Source organism: Aquarana catesbeiana, linkage group LG09 (assembly GCF_042186555.1).
Source record: "Aquarana catesbeiana isolate 2022-GZ linkage group LG09, ASM4218655v1, whole genome shotgun sequence".
NCBI classification, from domain to species: Eukaryota; Metazoa; Chordata; class Amphibia; order Anura; family Ranidae; genus Aquarana; species Aquarana catesbeiana.
The window spans coordinates 56,893,027-56,917,798 of record NC_133332.1 but is presented as its reverse complement, the minus strand read 5'-3'; the positions used below and the strand labels follow the sequence as shown (position 1 = coordinate 56,917,798).

Sequence of the window (24,772 nt, the reverse complement as noted above, 5' to 3'; positions counted from 1 at the left end):
GCCGGAGCCGGAAACGTCCCGATCCAGAAGATTTAAGGCCTCAAATATGTCCTTTGGGGAGATGTTGGAGATGGTGGACATCCTGAAGAAGGCCGACTATGATGGGAAGTATGGACCTTACCCCAACCCCAATGTCAGAAAGGCCAAGATAATTGCGAAAGTGGTCAAAAGTCTGCAACGGAAATTCGGGGTACGACGATCGAAAGATCAGCTCAGGAAGCGGTGGTCGGACCTCAAATTATGAGAACATGAGCAGTACAGAAAGATCCGGAGAGTGCTGCAAAAAAGTAAGTCGTTGTCCAGTGTTCCTATTCTTTATGTCTATTACGTTCGTGCTGCTCCATGTGCTTTTCTTACAAGTGTACATTTTTAAATGGCAACTTTCATGTTCATGGGCCCATTATTCGTTCGTATCAAACATTTTTCTTTCGGCCTCTAAAACACCATTGTTTAGGCCATATGCATTTGGCCACATTTTTTAAGCCCTACTTGTCAGAAACTAATTTGGTTGTGTAGATGGCTTTGTTACTAGAATGAAATGCAAACTAGATTCTGTGTAAGGAGAGGACACTCAGCAGCTGTTTTCACATCTGGACACTGGAGCACTAGTGTGGGACACCAGAACACCATTTTTATTAGGGGGCCACACAGGTGCTCCAGTGTATACTATAGGGGGTCTCCATCTGTGAAGCTTGTACCAAACAGGTAAAGTATTGAAGCTTTACAAAGGACACTGAAAACGCTACATTTTTGCACTCGGCCAAAACAGACAATTGTACTCCAATTCCAAGCAATGTTTCATATTTATAGTTCTGCCATCAAATCACTGTGTGCTAAGTATAGCATTTTTGTTTTACATAGGGGAGAAAAGACTCGGAGGACACCCCTCATCCGAGGAGACCAGAGACCCCCCACCTCTGGAAGAAGGTGAAATTCCCCCAAACCAAGAAGTGCAGGAGGATGAAGAAGACGTGGTGGAACTAGTCACCACAACAGGTGAGTGTCTGCGACCACAGGCTCAGGTAAGAGATGGATGCCGGCATATTTTTGATACCTGTTTTTGTTTTGTTTATCTCTTTTTAGGTGATCGTGATGTTGGGGATCCAGATCCTTTCACATCAGAAAGTGCCCAGATCCTGATCAGGGAGATCATGGGGTGTAATTTACAATTGGAAAACCTAAAGAAAAACATCAATGATGTTATCCAAAAAAATAAGAACATCATTGATGTTTTGGGCGAGTTTAAAACCCCTCCCAATCCCTTGGTTTTTTGGTGTGCTCCAATGTTCAAAATGTTTGCAAGACTTGGAGGAAAGCCTAATTTGTAGGATGCACACAGTGTGCCAACATGTGCTATCTGCCATCACGGGAGATCAATGGACGCGTTTTGGGGTTGCAACCCCTTCCTCTATAATAAAGTAGCTGAGAGGAAGGGGTTTCTCCCCCAAAACACGTCCCTTGATCCCCCGTGATGGCAGGTCGCACATGTTGACATTGGTAAATTTGTGTGCATCTTCCAAATTTGCCTTTTCCTAGGGTGACTTCACCCCATCTGAACGCAATATCAAACACAGTTCTTAAATACTCATGTCTGATATTGCCTTCAAGTTCTACCAAATGTGAACTTTGTAAGTTCAAGATTTGTGTCTTTCTTGTTGGTTTTACACATGCCTGTTTTATCTTAAATAAATGGACCTTTATCTGGTTTCTAATGCTACCCCAAAAATTGAAAACCAACAAACGTGTTTGTTAGAAAAACCTTTTTGAAATGCACATGTGATTGTGCAGGTATTAAAGAGATTGTTAATCAAGAATGTGTGGATTATTGTGTCAACGCTAATAAAACACTTTGTTGGTGATGTAATTGGTGTTTTCTATGAAAATGGGGGTTATTTCCTAAGGGCAAATTCTCTTTGCACTACAAGTGCAGTTTCAGTGCAGTTGCAAGTGCACTTGTAGTGAAAAGTGTCTTTGCCTTTAGTAAATAACACCCAACAGTGCTTTGTATAAGGTTACACAATCACGCCATTTTCTGGACTCAACACATTTCTGTCAGGGTCAGCTAAAACAAACACAAGCAGTAAATGTCCACAAAGAATTTCTTTTTTTGGCTTTTTTATTTGAAAAAGGCTTCACAAATTTGAAGGCATATTGATGGCCCCCCCTACCCGCAAAGAACTCCAGGTATCGTAACCGGACATCACGGGCACTCAGGGAGGGCAAGCCAGGACGGCCGCTTTCAAGCGCCGTCATTGTTGTTTCAGGTATCACTCCGGCCTCAGGCTTAACTGAGCCAGCATAGTTGGCCGAATGTTTCCGTAAAAAGTTATGGAGAATACAGCACGCCATGATTATATGATTAAGTTTATACTCCGCCATATGGATAGGTGTCAGAAATAGGCGGAACCGGCTGGCCAGGATTCCAAATGTGTTCTCCACCACTCTTCGGGCTCTGGCCAGCCGGTAATTAAAAACCCTCTGTTCCGGGGTGAGGGTCCTCATAGGGAATGGCCGCATAAGGTGGTCCCCAGCGCAAACGCTTCATCAGCAACGAACACGAATGGGAGTCCTTCCACATTGTCCTCTGGAGCTGGCAAGTCCAAGCTGCCATTCTGGAGACGCCTGTAGAACTCCGTCTGGGCGATGACTCCACCATCGGACATCCGCCCATTCTTCCCCACGTCCACATACAAGAAATCGTAATTAGCTGACACCACCGCCAACATCACAATACTATTGAACCCCTTATAGCTGAAATAGTACGACCCCGAGTTGGGTGCTGGGATGATGTGGACATGTTTCCCATCAATTGCCCCTCCGCAGTTAGGAAAGTCCCACCGCTGGGCAAAGTGGGAGGCCACAGTCTGCCATTCCTGTGGCGTGGAAGGAAACTGTTGAGGAAAAAAAAAAATTAATATTTTTGCTCCGAAACATGGCAAGCAGATTAGGCACAAACATTCTGGGGAAAACTCCAGATAGCATTTATTAAGGGGAATTTAACAACACCAAAGTATAAGGTACACCTATCATATTCCCCCCCCCGCGTGCCATTTCTAACATTATGGGGGGGGTGTGGAAATCTTGGAAAGGTAACCCTCTTCACTTCATTGAGAGATGAATGCCTAAATACAGGGTATTACTTGGAACAGCCCCTCCTTAGTTACACTATTGGCAGTCCACTGGACAGGTAAGAAGTGTCCGAATACAAAGATAGAAATACACACTGTACACGTTTGAGCACATTTGAACATTCTGCTATTACCTGTCTCAAGATAATAATAGGATCTTAAAAATTCAAACAGTACCATTTGAAAGTATACAGGCAGGCCCTTGCACTACATGCTTTGGGGAATTCATCCATAAATCAGAGCACAAAAGAGATGGGTATAGTGTGTATGGGTTTGGCAAAGTCAACAGATAGATGATCGAGGATAGATAGAGAATTGGTATCAGCTGACTTAGCAGTTGGGGGAGGGAGGGTTACTAAAAATGATTTGGGGACACCACAAAAAAAAAGCCTCTGCCACTCTGCCTGAATTTAAAGCAAAAATAACATTTAAAAACATTTTAGGGGGTGTTTGGGGTAAAGCACTACTATGGAGCTGATAAAATACATTGTTTTAAGTGACTACATGAAGTGAATATAGGGCCCGTAGAGCATGCTGGGGAGGTAAGTGAAGGCAAATATGTATGAAGGACCTAAAAAATTAATTACATAAAAATCCAGCATGCATGAGAACAAAGGGGACATTCACAGCATATTACAATCATGGTAATTAGGAAATGAGGAAAGAAATACAATATATTAGCAAACATTAAATACAATAAAATGTGATATTAAAGGATAAAAATCTTACCTTCATATACTCCTTCTGCAGGACCTGTATGATGGCAGAACAGGTCTCTGGGATAATGATTCCCAGAGCCTGGGGGGAGATGCCTGTCGAGAACTTCAAGTCCTGCAGGCTTCTCCCTGTCGCCAAGTACCGCAGGGTAACGACCAGCCTCTGCTCCGGAGTGATGGCTTGCCTCATGCAGGTATCCTGCCTGCTGATATAGGGGGTCAGCGAAGCCAACAGACGGTGAAATACGGGGTCCGTCATCCTGAGAAAGTTCCTGAAATCATCAGGATTATTCTCACGGATCTCACGGAGGAAAGGCATATGACAGAACTGGTAACGCTAAAGCAACCAATTCTTGGTCCATGAACTCCTCCCCACCCTGTTCATGGACTGGACTTGTGTCAAGGTCAGGACCCCAACACCAAGCCCCCGCACAGCACGAACTCTTCGAGGAGTATGCATACGCAACATGGCTAGAAAACGGTCGGCTGCTCAGAACGAAGTAACAGAACGCACTGAAGAACAGCAAGGCCTGTGAAGAGCGACCTGAAAAACAGTAACGAACGAACAAGAACACAATGACTAATTAAAGTCACGTGGAACTTGCTTGCACGCACTGAAGAGCAGATACAAACCCACAAGCACAAACTGAACGGCAGAAAACGATCTGAAAACCACGAGTCTGAAAAAGCGCAAATCGTCTCTCACCAAACTTTTACTAACATGAGATTAGCAAAAGGAGCCCAAAGGGTGCTGCGCTTGGTTCTGAACTGGCCTTTTCTAGTCTCGTCGTACGTGCTTGACGTCACCGCGTTGTTGGCGATCGGAAATTCCGACAACGTTGTGCGACCGTGTGTACGCAAAACAAGTTTGAGCCAACATCCGTCGGAAAAAATCCTAGGATTGATGTCCGATCAATGTCCGACCATGTGTACGGGACATAACTCTTATGCATATTGAGTCAGGTTTGACCATCAAGTTGGAGATACAATTAATTGAGTATATTGATCAGATTCAGTAAAATGGTGCAAACAAGCCCATGTTTTTGCGTATTTACAGGGTGTCGGCAAGTGTACTTTTTTTTATTGTTCCTTATGACTAGCTTTAGCCTGACCTTCCCAGTTCCTTTTTACACCACCCCTCCTTCAATTGAATGGAGCTGAGAAGAAGGGAAGGTTTTTGTAGTCCAAATCAGGAGAACACACAAGGGTAAAAATGAAGTTTCTTCTTAAAGCGGTTGTATACCCTTTTTTTAACTTTTACCTACAGGTAAGCCTATAATAAGGCTTGCCTGTAGGTAAAATTAATATCTCCTAAACCTGTATGGTTTAGGAGATATTTACTTTGCATGCAGCCACTAAAGTCAGTGGCGCATGCACTGTAATGGCCCGGCTGAAGGTCCGGCAGACGCTGCCAGGCCTTGCCGGGAAAAAGACTTCCGCACGCATGCGCGGGAGTGACGTAATTGTGGCTTCGGCCACTCACAGCACCGGAGTCGCGATACCTGGAAGAAACGGAGAAGGAACATGTCAGCTCCCTCGCCGTGGACCACGATCAGATGTCGAGGCCTCATTCTAAGGTGAGTATTTCATAATGAGCTAGCATGCGCTGCATACTAGCTCATTATGCCTTTGCCTTGCATGTTTTTTTGCGGGAGTGACTTTTTTCCCCCAAAAGTTCAACGTACCTAGAAATGAAACGTTTCAAACCTTTTCGACGAATTTGAGTCCGGTCGAAAAGTCCGCTCGTCTGTATGCTAGTCCGACGGACAAAAATCGACGCTAGAGCAGCTATTGGCTACTGGCTATGAACTTCCTTGTTTTAGTCCGGTCGTACGTCATCACGTACGAATCCGTCGGACTTTGGTTGATCGTGTGTAGGCAAGTCCGTTCATTCGGAAAGTCCGTCGTAAAGTCCGTCGAAAAGTCTGCCGAACCAAGTATGCCGTAAAGTCCGGTCGTGTGTATGCGGCATAAGACAGGAAGTGTGTTTCTGGCAGGAACACCAGAAGAAAATGAAGAAAAAAAAAAGAAGACTGAAAAAGATGATGCTAATGCTGTCAGCACATCTAAGGACTGATAAGCTGCAACATGAGAATTTTCTGTTTGTGGGTGTTCTATACGCTCTAGCACCTACCAGAAATTGAAATATCAGCTTTGTTGGAAGTAACCCTCTAATGTTCTTTATAGAAAATGAATTGTAATGGTTTGTTAAATCTTTACTATCTCTATCTTACAGGTCAGTCTGTGGATCCAACTTTTTATTTTGCCAAGGCAGTTTCAAATGTCATCTGCTCAGTGGTATTTGGAAGCCGGTTTGAGTATGAAGACAAAACGTTTCTTCAGCTTTTGGCCCTTTTACATGAAAGTTTTAAACGTTTTAGCTCTATTTGGGCACAGGTAAGTAAAGAGCTTCAGACCATCTAAAAAGGAAATGCTTATTAGGGATGGTCCGAACACCCCCCGGTTCGGTTTGCAACAGAACATGTGAACAGGCAAAAAGTTCTAGCGAACATGCGAACCCTATTAAAGTCTATAGGACAGGAAAAATCAAAAGTGCTCATTTTAAAGGCTTATATGCAAGTTATTGCCATAAAAAGTGCCTGGGGACCCGGGTACTGCCTTAGGGGACATGTATCAAGGCAAAAAAAGTTTTTAAAACAACTGTTTTTTCAGGAACAGTGATTTTAATAAGGCTTAAAGTGAAACAATAAAAATAAAATATTCCTTTAAATATCATTTAAATGTCATTTAAACTTGCTTGCAGCTGTAATGTGTTGCCATCTCCCGGCAATATAGATGAAAAATCAAGGAAAAAATTGGCGTGGGCTCCCCCCCCCCCCCCAGTCCATACCAGGCCCTTCAGGTCTGGACCCGAAACCAGAAAAATAGAAAAAAAACCCCAAAAAACTCAGTGTCCATGGGAGGGCTCCCGCGGACTGCTGTCTTTTCCCTTTGACAGTTCTTATATAGGCAAGGGCGGGGCCACCTGCTGATGTAACCAGATGACTCCACCCCCTCTGATGTCACATGATGTCAGAAGGGGACTGGGTCACTCAGTTACTTCACCGGGTGGCCCTACCCTTGCCTATATAACAGCTGTCACAGCCAAGAGACAGCAGTCAGCAGGAGGCCTCACATCGAGGCGGAACTTTTAAATTTTTTTCTATTTTTCGGGTCCATCGGGTGGTGTGATTGAAGATGGATGGACATCGCGGGACACTTTTTTTTTTTTTTTTAATAAAGGAATTGCCAAAAACTGTCTGTTGTTTTTTTACTTTTTGACACTTTTTTTGGTGAATGGGTAGGGGTACAATGTACCCTATACCCATTCACATAGGGGGGTAGGATAAGGGAGTCCTCTTGTTAGAAAGGGTCTTCGAGATTCCGATAAGCCCCCCACCCACAGACCCGACAACCAATGGCCAGGGTTGTCAGGAAGAGGACCCCAAAGCACCCTCCCCATGTTGAGGGCAAGTGGCCTGGTATGGTTCAGGAGGGGGGAGCGCTTGCTCGTCCCCCCCCTTTCCTGGCCTGCCAGGCTGCTTGCTCGGATAAGGGTCTGGTATGGATTTTGGGGGGGACCCAACGCCAATTTTGTTTTTTGAATTTTGGCATATAATCACACACATGGGTTGGACTTGATGGACTTCACCTACTATGTAACTATGTATGTAACTATGAAGTTCCCCTTAAAATCTATGCCAGACCCAAAGGGCATGGTATTGATTTGGGGGGGGGCACACTGTTTTTTTTTAATTTTGGCATATAATCACACACATAGATTGGACTTGATGGACTTCACCTACTATATAACTATGTATGTAACTATGAAGTTCCCCTTAAAACCTATACCAGACCCAAGGGGCCTGGTATGGATTTTAATGGGGGGGGCATTTTTTTCCCTTAATTCTGTCATAGGGTTCCCCATAACCACCTCAATGCACTGTATTATATACTGTACACTGACTGCACTGTATATATAGTCTACACTGAATGCACTGTATATATAGTCTACACTGAATGCACTGTGTGTATATATATATATATATATATATATATATATATATATATATATATATATATATATATATATATATATTAAACTGCCTGCACACCACTAACTAACCTGCCTAAGCTAGCACAAATTCTCTCAATCTCCTCCACGTATCACACTACATAGTTACATAGTAGGTGAAAAAAGACAAAAGTCCATCAAGTCCAAGCTATGTGTGCTGCCGTGTAAGCAGCCTTAAATAGTGTGGGGCATGGACTTAGCCCTCTGAGCCTTTGGCCAATCATGGCTCTCACAGCAGATTGTGCTGTGATTGGCCAAAGAATGCAGGTCAGGTGCATGCCTTGACCAATCAGCAGTCATCAATGCACTGCGATCTCAAAGTGCATTATGGGGCGCTCCGCTGCGCTTGAATTTGCCACAAATGCCCCATATGTTTGAACACCCTTATGTTCGACTCGAACATCGGAACCATCTCTAGAGATTATACTGTAAATATGTTTGGGGGGGGGGGAATTAACAAAAACTGGTGCATGTGAAAAAGTACTCCAGTTTCTAATTTGGTGCATAGGAATATAAACACAGAATAACCATTTTAAAAAAATGTGGTGTGAAAAAGGTCTTTGGGCACAAAGTAGCAATAATACAAGGTGTGATGTCACCACCCTTTTTCTCTACCTATATTACCAAAAGTATTGGGACGCCTGCCTTTACAAACACATGAACTGTCATTGCATCCCCGTCTTAGTCCGTAGGGTTCAATTTTGCATTTGCCCACCCTTTGCAACTATAACAGCTTCAACTCTTCTGGGAAGGCTGTCCACGAGGTTTAGGAGTGTGTCTATGGGAATGTTTGACCTTTCTTCCAGAATCTGTTATAGCTGCAAAGGTTGGGCCAACTCAATATTGAACCCTATGGACTAAGACTGGGATTCCATTAAAGTACATGTGTGTATAAAGACAGGTGTCCCAATACTTTTGGTAATATAGTGTATCTCTGAATGGTGCCTATGCCAAGCTGGCTACATGCTGTGTTCACAATGCAGCAAGGCAGTCGTTCAGCACGGGACACGGAAGCTCAAGGAGACCACTAGAGTAGCAGTGCCTATTACTGTGATCTGAAGCTTCTAGAGGGATCCCACAGGTATGGTGTATGCAGAGTTACATTGGTTCAAGCTGGACCAATGTAACCATGTGGGCAGGGCCAGCTGATTGGTACCCAAGATGGAATAAAGGTAGACCAAGGAAGGAAGGCACAATTATTATTTTGTTATGTAGACGTAACAAATAACAACTGGAAGGAAGTGATGTGTCTTGATAACACAAGGAACTCAGGTACAAAAGTTCTCTGCAATGTTTCAGTACTTTAACACAGTCCCATCATTTGTCACTTTAATCATTCTTACATTATCAGAGCAGCATCTGAGGGAAAGGGGTGGCTGATAGACAGAGCAACGTTCCAGGTGCACTTAGCAGACCGATAGAAAAATTTTTGTCCCAGCTCTAGAGTCCCCACATAGCAAAGCCAGTAGCGGTATCCCTGTTCTGTCCCTCCTCAACAGGACCCTCTCCCTAGTGCTAAATACACTGTCTCTAACCAGTGGGGATCCTGTCCCTATTCTATCCACTTAGCAAATGCACACCAACTGCAGTGGGGCAGTGCTATTCATTAGCATTGCTCTCACTAAACATGGCTGTGGAGGTCATCCAGTGTTGCAGACCATAGAAAGAAGAAGAGTCCCCCTTTAATTGGGACTTTGACAGACCACCAGCTCTTGAGATAAAAATATATGTTTTATTGATATGCTTAAAAAAGACGTGAAAGCATCTATAACACACAGGATAAAACCATTCCATACAAAATTAATACAGAGTCAAAACAGAAAATATATACAAGGTGAAAATGATGGATGTACTCTCATGGGGGTAGTGTGCCCCAATACCCAACGCGTTTCCGGTATTCTGGTACCTTCATCAGGGTTTTGAGAGTTGTATTTTCGTATGCGCTAGACCAAAAGTATATAAGAGTAGTGCGTGTATTATGTTGATGGTATCAAAGAATCATAAGTGAGCCAACTGGGGAGGAGCATTTGTTAGAACCTGTAGCATGCCGACTGCATGCCAGAAGGATAAATATCCAAATACAGACCCATGGTGGTTGGTTCCTAAGTATAGCCCTTCAAATATGCGGGTCCAGTAAGGGGTGACTTCCCCTGCTAGTGCTCCGAGCACTAGCAGGGGAAGGCGCATACGAAAATACCCTATCTAATCTTTGGGGCCATGGGTGCTACCTGGACACAAAGTCATTCCATTGGAATCCATACATATACAAAACACTTACAACTCTCAAATCCCTGATGAAGGTACCAGAATACCGGAAATGCATCGGGTATTGGGGCACACTACCCCCATGAGAGTACATCCACCATTTTCACCTTGTATATATTTTCTGTTTTGACTCTGTATTAATTTTGTATGGAATGGTTTTATCCTGTGTGTTATAGACGCTTTCACGTCTTTTTTAAGCATATCAATAAAACATATATTTTTATCTCAAAAGCTAGTGGTCTGTCAAAGTCCAAATTAAAGGGTGACTCTTCTTCTTTCTATGGTCTATTATGTAAGGAATGGGACCACCATGCTCTATACTTGTTATGATGGAAGCCCCCTTCTTGTTTATCCAGTGTTGCAGTGTCTAATTGGACAGCTGCTTCCCTGATGACACCTACGGAGGCTTCAGAGGAACAAAGCTCCTCTCATCCTCCATTCCCTCTCTACAGCGGGGAGCAAAAATGTGGCACCTATAAAGTGGAGGATAAACTTCCCCTGCCTACAATCGTAAATGTATCTATATGTGGAAATCTTTAATTTCTCTTAGATAGGCTTATTGGTTTATTATTTTGGTGCACAATCTCCCATTCTCAATTATTTGCAGTAATTCTGATGCATATATGAATGCTAATTTCTCAATGGGTCTTAAAGTAAAGTCCTATAACCTTGCTCTGCAAATATCTCTTAGATATACAATGTGTTTCCCAAAGTGGTCGGAAAGATTCCGGGACCTCATCAAAAATTGTTTAAAGCTGTTCATGACATGCATAAATTTATTGAAGAAAGAGTGAAAATGCATAAAGAAACTCTGGACCCAGGTTCTCCCCGAGACTTCATCGATTGCTTCCTCTTGAAGATGGAGCAGGTAAAGCAATTTATTCTGCTGGGTTTTACTGGGAAATTTAACTTTTAGCTCACAGAATGTTGTAAGATTTACAGTTGGAGTCTCACAAAAAAAAATGTTACTTTAATACCTAAGAGCTTTAAAAAATTGTAGCCGCCATTAAATTAAAAAATGGACAATCTAAAATGTCATTCCTAAACTCTGCTTTCATATAGGGAATATTAATATTTGTTTAAGATATATATACATATAGTATGTGACAACACTGAAGAAATTACACTTTGCTCAATAACTCAACACACAGCCATTAATGTCTAAACCGCTGGCAACAAAAGTGAGTACACCCCTAAGTGCAAATGTCCTTCGTGGTGTCATGTGACTCGTTAGTGTTACAAGGTCTCAGGTGTGAGACATCCTTGTCACAACTAACATCCGTCACGAGTGATACCGCCAACTACAGGTGGAGCAGCCCTCGGTCCCTTATATTCTCTCTAGTGATACAGATACAACAGCCCTGGATTATCTTTAAGGTTTTTGGGAGACCCAACTCCCTGGGCTTGGTGAGACCAAATTATTGGTCTTTTTAGCTGGTAAGGAGACAACTTACACACCTTGGGTGCTCCGCTTCATTGGATAAGGGACTCTTCTTCTCATCACAGTGTTGATCGTATTATTCACTGGCTATCTTCTTTTTTCTTTTTGCAAGTCTATTGGGACTTATTTTAACATTTATCATGCATGTTATCATATTTCACCTATGATCAACGGACTCACATTATATGTCATTTTGAATATTGCAATTGTGTTCTGATCCACACCTGAGGATCATTATTGTTATTTTGTTTATGTGCATATTATTTAATTATTTAAATCTGATGTATTTTTATATACCACCAGGTGATTTAATTTTCACAACATTAGCTTATTTTAAATTTGTCCACCTTAGTTTTCAGGTTTAGTTTGATTTCACCTAATCATTATAAATGTTTTTGCTTAAAGATTTTAGCGCTGCACTAATATATATTTTACACATCAGGCTGGGCAGCAGACAGGGACACATCAGGCTGGGCAGCAGACAGAGGCACATCAGGCTGGGCAGCAGACAGGGACACATCAAGCTGGGCAGCAGGCACGGGCACATCAAGCTGGGCAGCAGGCACTTCAAGCTGGGTAGCAGGCTCCGGGTCATTGAGCTGGGCGGCAGGCTCCGAGTCATCGAGCTGGGCGGCAGGCTCTGCGTCATCGAGCTGGGCGGCAGGCTCCGCGTCATTGAGCTGGGCGGCAGGCTCCGGGTCATCGAGCTGGGCGGCAGGCTCCGGGTCATCGAGCTGGGCGGCAGGCACTGGGACATCAGGCCGAGCAGTGAGCACCGTAACAGCAGGCTGGGTAACAGGCACCAGTGGGCTGGGTAACGGCCCCCGGATCAGTGAACCGGACGCCGGGCACTGGCCCAGAAAGCGGGTGACGGGCACTGGCATGACAGGCTGAGACACAGGCACAGAGACTTCAGGCTGAGGCTGGGACACTGGGACTTCAGACTGGGACACCAGGACTTCAGGCGGGGACACAGGCACCGGAACTTCAAGCGGGGACACAGGCACCAGAACTTTAATTGGGGACATAGGCACCAGAACTTCAAACTGGAACACTGGCACCGGAGCTTCAGGCTGGAACATGGGCACCGGAACATCAGACTGAAAGGCAGGCACCAAGACATCAGACTGGAAGGCAGGCACCGAGACATCAGACTGGAAGGCAGGCACCAAGACATCAGACTGAAAGGCAGGCACCGAGACATCAGACTGAAAGGCGGGCGCAAGACATCAGACTGGAAGGCAGGCACCGGGACATCAGACTGGAAGGCGGGCAACGAGACAGACTGGAAGGCGGGCACGGAGACATCAGACTGGAAGGCAGGCACGGAGACAGCAGACTGGAAAGCGGGCACCAGGACATCAGACTGGAAGGCGGGCATCGGGACAACAGACTGGAAGGCGGGCCCGGGACATCAGACTGGAAGCGGGCACTGGGACATCAGACTGGAAGCGGGCACTGGGACATCAGACTGGAAGGCAGGCACCGGAACATCAGATTGAACAGCGGGCACTGGAACATCAGGCTGGAGTGGATTAGCTGATGTGGAGGCAGGTTGGGTTACTGGCAGGATCAAATGGGTAGGGAAGAATTTCCATCTCTTTTTAGGTTTAGCTACTGAAGTCCTGTGGGTAACTGCAGGACTGTAGGTAGGGGATGAAGCAGACAGGAGAGGAGGGTTGGAATATGGCAGGGAAAAGGTAACAGTAGCTGGGACAAGTTCTTGAGGAATTGTAGGCAGCGGGAAAGAGGCAGGTGGATTAAAGGCAGCATATGTGCAGCAGGAAGAAACAGGGTATTGATATTTGGTGGGGAGTAGAATATATTGGGCTAAAAATGAGGTTGCCATGGGTGATGGAGGAAAAGACTCTTGGGCAGGCAGGTGTCTGGTAGCAGAGATGGTTTGTTGTGGGCTGGCTGTGGCTGATTGCAAAATACCAGACCATGCTAAAAGTAGTGTTTGCACAAACTGCGGGTTACATACTGTCTGTCTGACAAGGGATTGTACAGAATCAACACATTCTATTATCATCTGTTGGGAACAGGCTGTGTAATGCTCAAAAGTAAGGAGAGTCATCTTCCAGAAGCCATACCAGTGATGTGACCTGATTAATACTGAAAGGGGGAGAAAAACCATCATGACCTTCTGGGATGCAGGGCAAAGCCAGCTCTGTGCCGATTTGAATTAAAGGCTGAACATCCCCAAACAGCATTCAGCCCTGATCAACCCAGGAGTGACCTAAACGAATGATTTCTAGCAGCTGATCGCTGTTCCACTCTTTCAGTGTCTGGCGGAGATATTCACTACTCCCTGATGCCAGCAGAGCATAATAACGAATCACATCTAAATTCATTTCAGCAAGGCAACCTGAACCAAGATGGTTCCTCTGTATAGCCACTTCTGGTCAGGGAAGGCCTTGGTATTCTGTCACGTATCAGATAAGACCAGAACTGTTTGGACTGAAACAGAGGAAACCCAAACGTGTATAAGTGAAATATATTAATTTATTAAGGAAAGTGAATAATATAAATACAACCACACAGTGCAAAAAAACAAACCAACAGAGACCCACAAATAACAGAGAGATATGTACAATAAATGGGAAATACCAGAATCATAAACAATAGCCAGGCCAGGGTCATGCACAGAGGATCAGTAGATAAACAAAGGGCAGCTCCAGAATCAGAGACGTAAGCCAGGCCAGGGTCATCAACGGGGGATCAGCAGATGGGGTAAGGAACACAGGACAGGGAGAGGATGGACGGATCAGACTGCAAGGCAGTCCTCAGGTAACAGGTTTCAGGAACAGGTTCAGGTCTTCAGGCAGCAGGCACAAATCAAGGCACAAGCAAGATAACAAGGCAAGGCATAAGTGTGTCTGCAGGGTATTTATACACATCTCAATCAGACTCAGGTGATGCCTGATTGCAGGAGATGATGTCGGCCCCACACTGCCAGGAGCCACCCGCTGGTGGACGCCAGTACTGGGGCCCAAAGATCACATAATACTACCAACAGGGGAAAGCTCCCCTGGCAGTTCCAGACTGCCAGGAGACACCTGCTGGTGGACCACAGTACTGCACGCCAAATATCAGTCACTGATTTACTTTGTAGCAAAGTGTCATTTCTTCAGTGTTGTCACATGAAAAGATATAATAAAATATTTACAAAAATGGGGTGTATTCACTTTTGTGAGATACTGTATATATCTTAAAGTGGTTGTAAAGGCCGAAGGTTTTTTACACCCCATTTTTGTAAAAACCTTCTGTGTGCAGCAGTCCCCCTCAGCACCCTAATACCTGAGCAATGTTGCATGAGTGACTCGGCTGCCTGGGACTTTCACTCCTCATTGGCTGAGACAGCAGTGAGGCGCTATTGGCTCCAGGTGCTGTCAACCAAAGTCAGTAAGCCAATGAGGAGAGATAGGGGTGGGGCCGAGCCGTGGCTCCATGTCTGAATGGACACAGAACAGCGGCTCGGCTAGGGTGCACACATAGCAAGCTGCTTGCTATGGGGGCAATCACCAGGCGGGATGGGCCAGGACTGCTTGCGAGGGACCTGAGAAGAAGAGGATCCGGGCTGCTCTGTGCAAGACCACTGCACAGAACAGGTAAGTATGACATGTCATTTTTTTTTTCTTAAAATTCTGAGACTTTAGTATCACTTTAAAGCAAAGTAAAAAGGTTTATCTGGAACCTAAGTGATCAAACATTAAAGTATAATTTTAGTGGTAAAGTGTTCATTTAACCCCTTTTTACCGTGATGACCAATGTCATAAAAGTCATCATCAAAATTTTGACAGGTCCAAGTAGAACAGGAATGGAGGGAGAGATCTTCCAGTAAGGATGCCTGTTCCAGCAACAACTGTCTACGTGGGCAATTACCTTACATTGGATAGGATTTCCACCCACTTCCTTGTGACAGTGTTGTGGTAGCACTGGATTGGAAAGTTCTCAGATTTATTGATAATAAGTAGAGACATGTAGATTACCCCATACACACTATTAGATTTTATGCAGATTTTTGTCTTCAGATTTAACAAAACTATATAATAGGAGGTCAAACCTTTATGCCACGTACACACGGTCGGAATTTCCAATGGGAAATATAGGATGTGAGCTTGTTGTCGGAAAGTCCGACCATGTGTATGCTCCATCGGACATTTGCTTTCGGAATTTCCGCACACAAATGTTTGAGAGCAGGTTATCAAATTTTCCGACAACAAACTTTATTGGCGGAAATTCCGAGCGTGTGTACACAAGTCTGACGCACAAAAGTCCATGCATGCTCGGAATCAAGCAGAAGGAGCCGCACTGGCTATTGAACTTCCTTTTTCTCGGCTCGTCGTACATCTTGTACTTCACCGCGTTCTTGACGTTCGTAATTTCCGACAACGTTTGTGTGACCATGTGTATGCAAGACAAGTTCAAGCCAACATCCTTCGGAAAAAAATCCACGGTTTTGTTATCGGAAAATCCGATCGTGTGTACAGGGCATAAGAGTTTCAATTTGTATGCAATCAGGCAGGCCCTTGCACTGCATGGTTTTGGTAAATCTGAAGACAAAAATCTGCAGAAAATCTAATAGTGTGTATGGGATTAGGCTGCTCAAGAAGCATTTCATAGTGGAAGTCCTTTTAAAATAGGATCAAGGCATATATGTTATGTTATATGTCTGTTGTATGATCTATGAGTGCCAAAAGTGGAATAGTACAAAAGTTTTTTGTTTTTTTTAATCACAAAACACATTTTTGGGGGATGTACGCTTTTAAGTATGGAATAAAGTCTAGAGTCACTATATTTTATGGGCTCACTGCATGGATCGGTTTAACAGACTGTGTAGTATCAAAGATCTGATTGAGAGCCATCTGTTGGCATTCCATTTTAAGATAATACATGCAGTTAATTGTTTTGTCATGTTTTTGGGGTTGTGTTCGATATGTGCAAAGAGAGATCACACAAATACTTAAAAGTATAACATTTATTAAAAGTAATGACAGATACAGATAAAGAATACTCAACTAAAGATGCTTGTTTCCCGCCGTGGAGTCCCGTTTGCTGTTATGCAACATGGTCATTCAAGTCATTCAAGGTAACCAGAATAACCAGGCTATTAGAGGCTTTTTTAGATATTTGTGTTATGCAATATCCCTATCATTAATTTAGAACACCTGTTGATCCTTGGCTTTCATCTGAATCTTACAGTTTTTAAGAAGGGGTCTTTAAATCCCCTGAAATGCATTGGTCTTTTTAATGTTGGATCTTTTGGACAGGATTTGAAGGAAAGTCTCCCCACTGGGACACAAAGAGAAACTATAACCTGTCAAGGGTTCTACCTTTTCTGTAACTTAAATAAGTTTTGCAATTAGATGTACTTTTAATAAACGTATTAGGAAAAGTTTTGTATTCTAATATATGTATGTGATTAATACAAAAAAATTGTATTTTATTTTACTAATCACTGCCAGGGGTGCTTACAGCAAGAACATCAAAAATAGTGCCATTCGGTTGTCTTAAGGGTCCATATTTATTTTTGTTATTGCTAAAATTCCACAGAAAATAAGAAACATAGCCAACACATTTCAGGCACTAGAACTGCCCCCTTTAAGATTTAAGAAGGAAACATTCCCTCAGGAATCTTGTTAATAGGAACCTTGAGAAGTGTGTACTTAATCAAGAAAGATCATTATGAGTGTCCACAGGTGTGTGCCAAATTGCAACATGCAAAGGCACGAGGGGATACTTATAGCAGTCTGCTTTTCAAGAGGCTAAAAAAAATAAAAAATAAAAAACAACATTGCGTTACGGACTGCTGTTCAAACAGATGTTGAAGCTCTGTGGTATTTTACCTGCACAGGGGTTGTTTAACCCCTTATTAATCTTTAGTAGGCCTTAATCAGCCCTAATTAACTTATTTCCCCATTAGCTAGTTTTTTGTTATCATTGATATTTAAATTTCTATAGTTGGTGTTGTAACATTGATTTTAAAAAATAAACAAAATTTAAATGAAACATTCATTTCTCTTGTTAAAAAAAAATTAAAAAATGCTGTGCTTTGTGGAAGTAATGTTAGACTTATGACAAATTAAAGGAATCACAAGAAAAAAAATATATTTTTTTTTAATCTAACACAAGTTGTTTTAAACTAATATCAGTAAGAGTGGGGGGAAAAAAAAAGCATATTTTTTACTTTTATGACTTTCTTTGTGCTTAGCATCCACAGACGGAAAAACATCTCTTGAAGTCAACATTTCTATAAAAAAGACTTATAAAGAAAAAATTATGGGACATATTTATACAGCAGTGAATGTGATGTTTATCAAATATTCACTACAGGGTGTGATATGTTTGGAATCTCAGTGGTAGAAGCATTTTTAGTGAGTCTATGCCAGTCCGAACTGTGGTTTAGGGCTTGTCAGACGATTTTTATTAAAGAAATTAAAGCTCAGAAGAAAAGTTGCCCATGCAGGGATTTTCACCAACAAAAAAGGGTAACAAAGTTAATGCCAGGCCACCTGGTTCCCTCTTCAGCAGCGCCACTTCTTAAGCCTCAACCTTGGCAATTGGTATCTTACACAGTACCTCTGTGTTAATTCAGCTTTCCCAGCTCTACTGGCTCTCTCGGCTTTTTCAGTTGCAGCACCATGACGCATTGGCCCACTCCCTGGCCTTTCGATAGAGGGTTCTCTTTACACTTGGGCTCTCTCACTTTTCTGAGACATCCAGATTCCCTCAGTTCCCTGGACTTGCCTAGTCATCTTGGCTCTCTCCGTCTCATAGACTCACTTAGCCATCTCAACTCTCCCAGCCCTATAGAGAAGGAATCTCTCCTCTAGCCTGTCTGTTGAGTGGAACACACCTGTCTCCTAATTCTAACCCTACACCATGCCCAAATCCTTCATTTTAAGGGTAGTGTGTACCTGCACACTAAGCCTGCCACTCTCCTGCAAGACCTGTACACTGGGTTGGATATTTCTTCCCCCCAAAAACTCTTAGAAATCTCCAAACTGTGAAACCCAAGCCAGGGATACCAAAACTCAGAGAAAGTTGAAAAACCACCTTTGCCTGTTCAGAATTAATAATCCGGAGCCCTGTACTCTGCTTATGTGTGAACCGTGTGTTATATCTACTTCCCCTTTCACAGTGGCCTTACATATTGTTCTCTATAATTTAAGTCACATGCACCAAAAAGATAAATCTGGAGTGAATGTCTGGTGAATGTCACATTCACTGCTTTAAAATTTTAGCCCTATATGTGTTACTTCGGCATCTTGAGTAATCATAAAAGTTACTGCTAAATAAATAGGTCTATAGTACAAATGTAAACATTTCTCTAGGGTATACTGGTGCATGAGCTAAAGTGGGTAAAGTATAACTGAAGACAAAACTTTTTTTTTTGGTTTTGGATGGAGTGGGAAGAGATTTGAACTCCTGTCAGTTTTTATTGCTGTCTGTGCTACCATTAGGGAGAGTCACCCTCTCTGTTTGTCCCGTTTACCTTTATCACATCAAGTGAAATTCAAAGAATAGTCCAAATTTGGGGTTCTCCCTTTAACTATAATAGAGGGGAACTCTTTCAGTGGGGGCACTAGTTTTGCTAACCCTGGAGACAACCAAGGATTCACTTACTTTGGAGAGGTTTTCTTGCACTTCCTGTTTTTTTTATAAATTCTTTATTTTCAATTTTGCAAAGCAAAATTACAGACAAGTAGAGAGACCTGGGAAAAACATACATTACATAAATACTCGTAGATCTATTTGTACAGTATATAAGAAGGTACATTAGGAATACAATAAGGCAGAGCGTATCAAGTTAGAGACAATTCCTTCCTCTCTCAGCTATTTGATTGAGATCAGCATTTCAGTTGAATATGTTATGAACATATATTAATACCTCCTTGGACAACGACTTAGTATATGAAGAATTATCCGTCATTCTGGCTTGGAACCTGGCATCTAACTCAAAATGTCTCCAGTAGCCGAGACTGAGGACAGAACAGGAAGAATGCCGGGTATATTTCTGCATATAAGCAGAGCAAACAGATGGGTAGGTACATGAACAAAAACTTTGCCGTAGGTATCTCTCGAAGCGAAAAAAGTTCTAGTGTATAAGATAGAAGAGAAAAAAAGAGAGGAAATAGGATGGGGAAGAGTGGGGGGGGGGGGGTTAAGGATGGAAAAATTGTAGAGGATTCTGTTGAGAGGAGGGTGCACTTCAGATCCGAAAGCTTGAGTACAGTTATAACTGAATCATTGCTTCTCAAGCATCCATCACAAAAGACTGATAAGCTGATGAGTAAAGAAAGTCTGTCCAATAGAACCAGGTTTTATGACATTGTTCTCCAGTGCCATTAACAAAACTCACAGTCTTTTCCATAACCTGGGTTTCTTTAATTTTGCCAAACCAAAGGCTAAGTGATGGGGCAGTGGTTTGTTGCTATAACATAGGGATACAGGCCTTTGCGGCATTTAAGAGATGGATGAGAAGTGATTTCTTATAACGTTTGGCCGAGAGTGGGGCAAGATGTAGGAGGAAAGCATTCGGGTCATTTGGTAAATTGACATCAGTCAGTTTAAATATAATGTCGCTTCCTTGTTTATTCTCATTTTTGACATCTAAGTTGTCTTCTCAATTCTTTAGGAAAAAGATGTGCTGCAAACTGAATTTCACATGGAGGGAATTGTGCATACCACATTCGATTTGTTTAGTGCTGGTACAGAATCTGTCAGCACAACTTTGCGTTATGGACTGTTGATTCTGCTCAAACACGCAGATGTTGAAGGTTTGTAAAGTTCTTAAAAAAGTAAAGGACTAAAAAACACAGAAGGTAGTGGAGAGTGGGAAAGAAGTTGTGGGTATAATATAGGACCTTGGGGAACACCAATGACATCCCAAGTAATAAAACATTTTAATGTAATAAGACAAGTTCACAGCATGACTTCCCAACTGTTGTCCTTCACTCCAATGCATTTCATACTTCATCATGGAGATACAGTGCCTGGAAAACATATTCATACCCCTTGAAATTTTCCACATTTTGTCATGTTATAACCAAAAACTTAAATGTATTTTAATGGGATTTTATGCGATAGACCAACACAAAGTGGCACATAATTGTGAAGTGGAAGGAAAATGATAAATGGTTTTCAAACATCCTTTACAAAAAAAATCTGAAAAGTGTGGCGTGCATTTGTATTCAGCCCCCTTTACTCTGATACTCCTAACTAAAATCTAGTGGAACCAATTGCCTTCAGAAGTCACCCAATTAGTAAATAGAGTCCGTGTGTAATTTAGTATCAGTATAAATACAGCTGTTCTGTGAAGCCCTCCGAGGTTTGTTAGAGAACCTTAGTTAACAAACAGCTCTATGAAGGCCAAGGAACACACCGGACAGGTCAGGGATAAAGTTGTGGAGAGGTTTAAAGCAGGATTAGGTTATATAAAAATATCCCAAGTTTTGAACATCACGCGGAGCACTGTTCAATCCTTAATCCGAAAATGGAAAGAGTATGGCACAACTGCAAACCTACCAAGACATGGCCGTAAACCTAAACTGACAGGCCGGGCAAGGAGAGAATTAATCGGAGAAGCAGAGCCCATGGTAACTCTGGAGGATCTGCAGGGGCGGGGAAGCTGGTCAGAGTTGATGGGAAGATGGATTGAGCCAAATACAGGGCAATCTTAGAAGGAAAACATCTTAAAGTCTGCAAAAGACTACAGACTGGGGTGGAGGTTCACCTTCCAGCAGGACAATGACCCTAAACATAAAGCCAGAGCTACAATGGAATGGTTTAGATCAAAGCATATTTGTTAGAATGGCCTAGTCCTAAATCCAATAGAGAATCTATGACAAGACTTGAAAATTGCTGTTCACAGACGCTCTCCAGTCAATCTGACAGAGCTTGAGCTATTTTGCAAAGAACAATGGGCAAAAATGTCACTCTAGATGTGGAAAGATGGTAGAGACATACCCAGAAAGACTTGCAGCTGTAATTGCAGTGAAAGGTGGTTCTACAAAATATAAAATATTTAAAAAAAAATATTGACTCAGGGGGCTGACTACAGTATGCCACACTTTTAAGATATTTATTCGTAAATAATTTTGAAAAACATTTATCATTTCCCTTCCAATTCACAATTATGTGCCACTTTGTGTTTGTCTATCACATAAAATCCCGATAAAATACATTTACGTTTTTTGGCTGTAACATGACAAAATGTGGAAAAATTCAAGGGGTGTGAATACTTTTTCAAGGAACTGTAATGGTTTGAGGCCCGTTTATTGTTATTGACATGGGCTTAGATAGTCAGATCAGTTATTTATACTAGTTGTATTAAAAGCAAAAAAAACGACTACTAAATAAAGAACTACATTCATTAAATCAAGCAACATTTAGTTCTCGTGTTATAAAACATTAGATGAGCCATATACTGTAACTGGCTGTCAAATAGCCATTCATTTATTTATTTCATTTATTCAATTATAGACCTTTTTGTTTTGTTTTTTTATAAATTCAGAAGTTTCTGATAATTAAATCAGATAATTAAATTAACATTATTCTAAATCACCTGCTTCCATCCTCCTGCTTCCATGGTTTCTATTTTTGCAGAACGAATCCACAAAGAGATAGACCATGTCATTGGCCGGAACCGGGCTCCTTGTATTGAAGATCGGTCTCGTATGCCATATATGGATGCTGTGATCCATGAGATTCAGAGATTCCTTGACCTCTCCCCAATGGGAGTCCCCCACAAAGTGACTTGTGATGTGCACTTCCGAGATTTCATCATTCCAAAGGTAAAACAATATGTGCCAACCTATTTTTTTGGCTAGCTTTAGTTAGCCAAAAAAAATAGGTTAGCACATATTGTATATTGCATATATATTATTATATTGCATATTTAGGAAGTACACAAAACAAAGATAGTATGCAAAGTGCATTAATTCATGGAAACCAATCAGATTTCACTTTTTCTGAAGATAGATCAGTAAATAGTTGATTGTGCATAGTCTCTATTGATTACTGCATTTTTCTCTTTATCCTAAATAAATAAACACATGTATACTAACTGTGCTCACGTTTGGTTTTAACTAAAGTGGGGCTTAGGGCTAAGACCAAGTTTATCTACCTGCTGTCGAACGTAAATAAATGCATACTTGTGACAATACAGTCATTAACTATATCTACATTTCAAAATTGAATTTTTAATATGAAAGCATGCCACTTTATATTCTGTCATAATCAGGCTTATATGATCTTACTACAAATAAATAGTTACTGCCCTCACCTATAACTGGCCTTTGCAGCAAGGAGCGCATGGAAGGGCAATGCATGCAAAACAAAACCAAAGAAAACCTGTCAGATAAGACAATTCAGTTGGTTGTGGGCTAATCGGTAGGTTGAGATGGGAGTGTCTTTGGTTTTGTTTTATACGATCTCTTTGTATAAACAACAGTTTTTTCTGTTTTTATATATATAAAAATAAGTAAAAAAAAAATAAAAATAAATATATATATATATATATATATATATATATATATATATATATATATATATATATATATATATATATATATATATATATATATATATATATATATATATATATATATATATATTATTTTTATTTTTTTTTTACTTATTTTATGGACATTTTCTTGCAATAAACCATTATGATCCCAGTATTAAATCAAATGAGACATGTACTAGGCTAAAACTCAAACTGAACAAAGCAAGAGTAAATCCATATATGTCTTGTTGGTATCCATTAGGAAGTATGCAGGTGTCTGAACACATTGATGGATAGCAATCCTACAGTACTAATATGGGTGTTATTATATAGTTCTCAGTCTTCAGAACAGACACAGAGTCAACGACTGACCTTATTAAGTGTATACTTTTACATCTTATATAACATCACATCAACTTTTATAGGACACCACTGTGTATACCGTGCTTGGCTCTGTTCTCCGAGACCCCAAGCAGTTTAAATACCCCAATGAGTTTAATCCTGGACATTTCTTGGATGAAAATGGGAAGTTCCGTAGGAATGATGGATTTATGCCATTCTCTTCAGGTATGCATCACTAAATACTGTAGGATCAACATACCCACCTGTGTGCCATCTACAGTACTACACACATAGTATTACCAGTATCATTGCACCATGTAGATGAAGTGATGGCCCCCAGGATGCATAAATATTCTGAGAATTTGGGCATTACTCAATACGATGATGGAAACAGCAGGCAACTTTAATTGACTAGAGAACAGGGGCTTTATCAAACAAAAATAAGAAAGCTGAGCCACGGTAATCTTTCAGATAGTTGAGGAATGTGGGAAAATATTGCTAGACCCATAATGTTATCTTATTGATATTACTGTCTTAAAGAACTGATGTTGATTTAAAAATATTAAGGTTTCTGGGCAGGTGGATTCTACACAACAAAGGATCTCCTTTGTCTCCTTGAATTGTAGTGTAATGTAACAAAAATGGAAATTGAAGTGCCATACCACTGCTAAGAGGTCCAGATACAACTTTATTTCAATAACCAGCCAAACCAGCTGCTGACAAGACCTGTGCTTGTAATTGCATGGGGAAAAAATAACATTAACGGTCTAATTCATTTCTAGTCCATTCACATTGTTTTCAATCACGCCCTGATGGAGGGGGTGTTTTTGATCCCTGAAACACATTGGCTACTCTTTGGATTGTCCCCCTGACTTTTATTGGAATAAAGTTGTAACTGGACTTGGTGAATGGTGTGGCTCATTACTTTCAACTTGTATTACTGTAATCATTCAAGTACTTTGGCTTAGGCTTCTATATTGGTCTGACCTTGATGCCACCTTTACAGTGTTGTCATTTTGTTGTACGTCACATTTTACTAACATGTTCAGCTATTGTGGAACTGGATCTCTGCATTGGGCACCCAACAGCCAAATCTTTCATATTACATGCAGTATATCATGGGTAGCATTTGATTGCTGGCTGTATTTGAGGGTTTTAGGAGCTCCAGTGAAAAAGGAACCTGATAACATAAACATAGTACAAGTCTAGGAGAGAGCATAAAATCTAAACTCAGTGCAGACACACAGGAGAGAAAGTACAGGAGATAGAAAGTACATGCTTATGCTAGCTGAT

At 41.7% G+C, this 24,772-nt stretch overlaps 1 protein-coding gene across 1 annotated transcript in view; it reads left to right on the top strand.

Moving 5' to 3' along the window:
• Window positions 1-24,772, top strand: part of LOC141107668 (cytochrome P450 2G1-like) — a 42,511-nt gene that overhangs the window by 9,919 nt on the left and 7,820 nt on the right. The window contains exons 4-8 of the mRNA XM_073598565.1: window positions 6,081-6,241; window positions 10,876-11,052; window positions 20,267-20,408; window positions 22,237-22,424; window positions 23,563-23,704. Of these exons, the coding sequence (XP_073454666.1) occupies window positions 6,081-6,241; window positions 10,876-11,052; window positions 20,267-20,408; window positions 22,237-22,424; window positions 23,563-23,704 (810 nt within the window). The remainder of the gene's footprint in view (window positions 1-6,080; window positions 6,242-10,875; window positions 11,053-20,266; window positions 20,409-22,236; window positions 22,425-23,562; window positions 23,705-24,772) is intronic.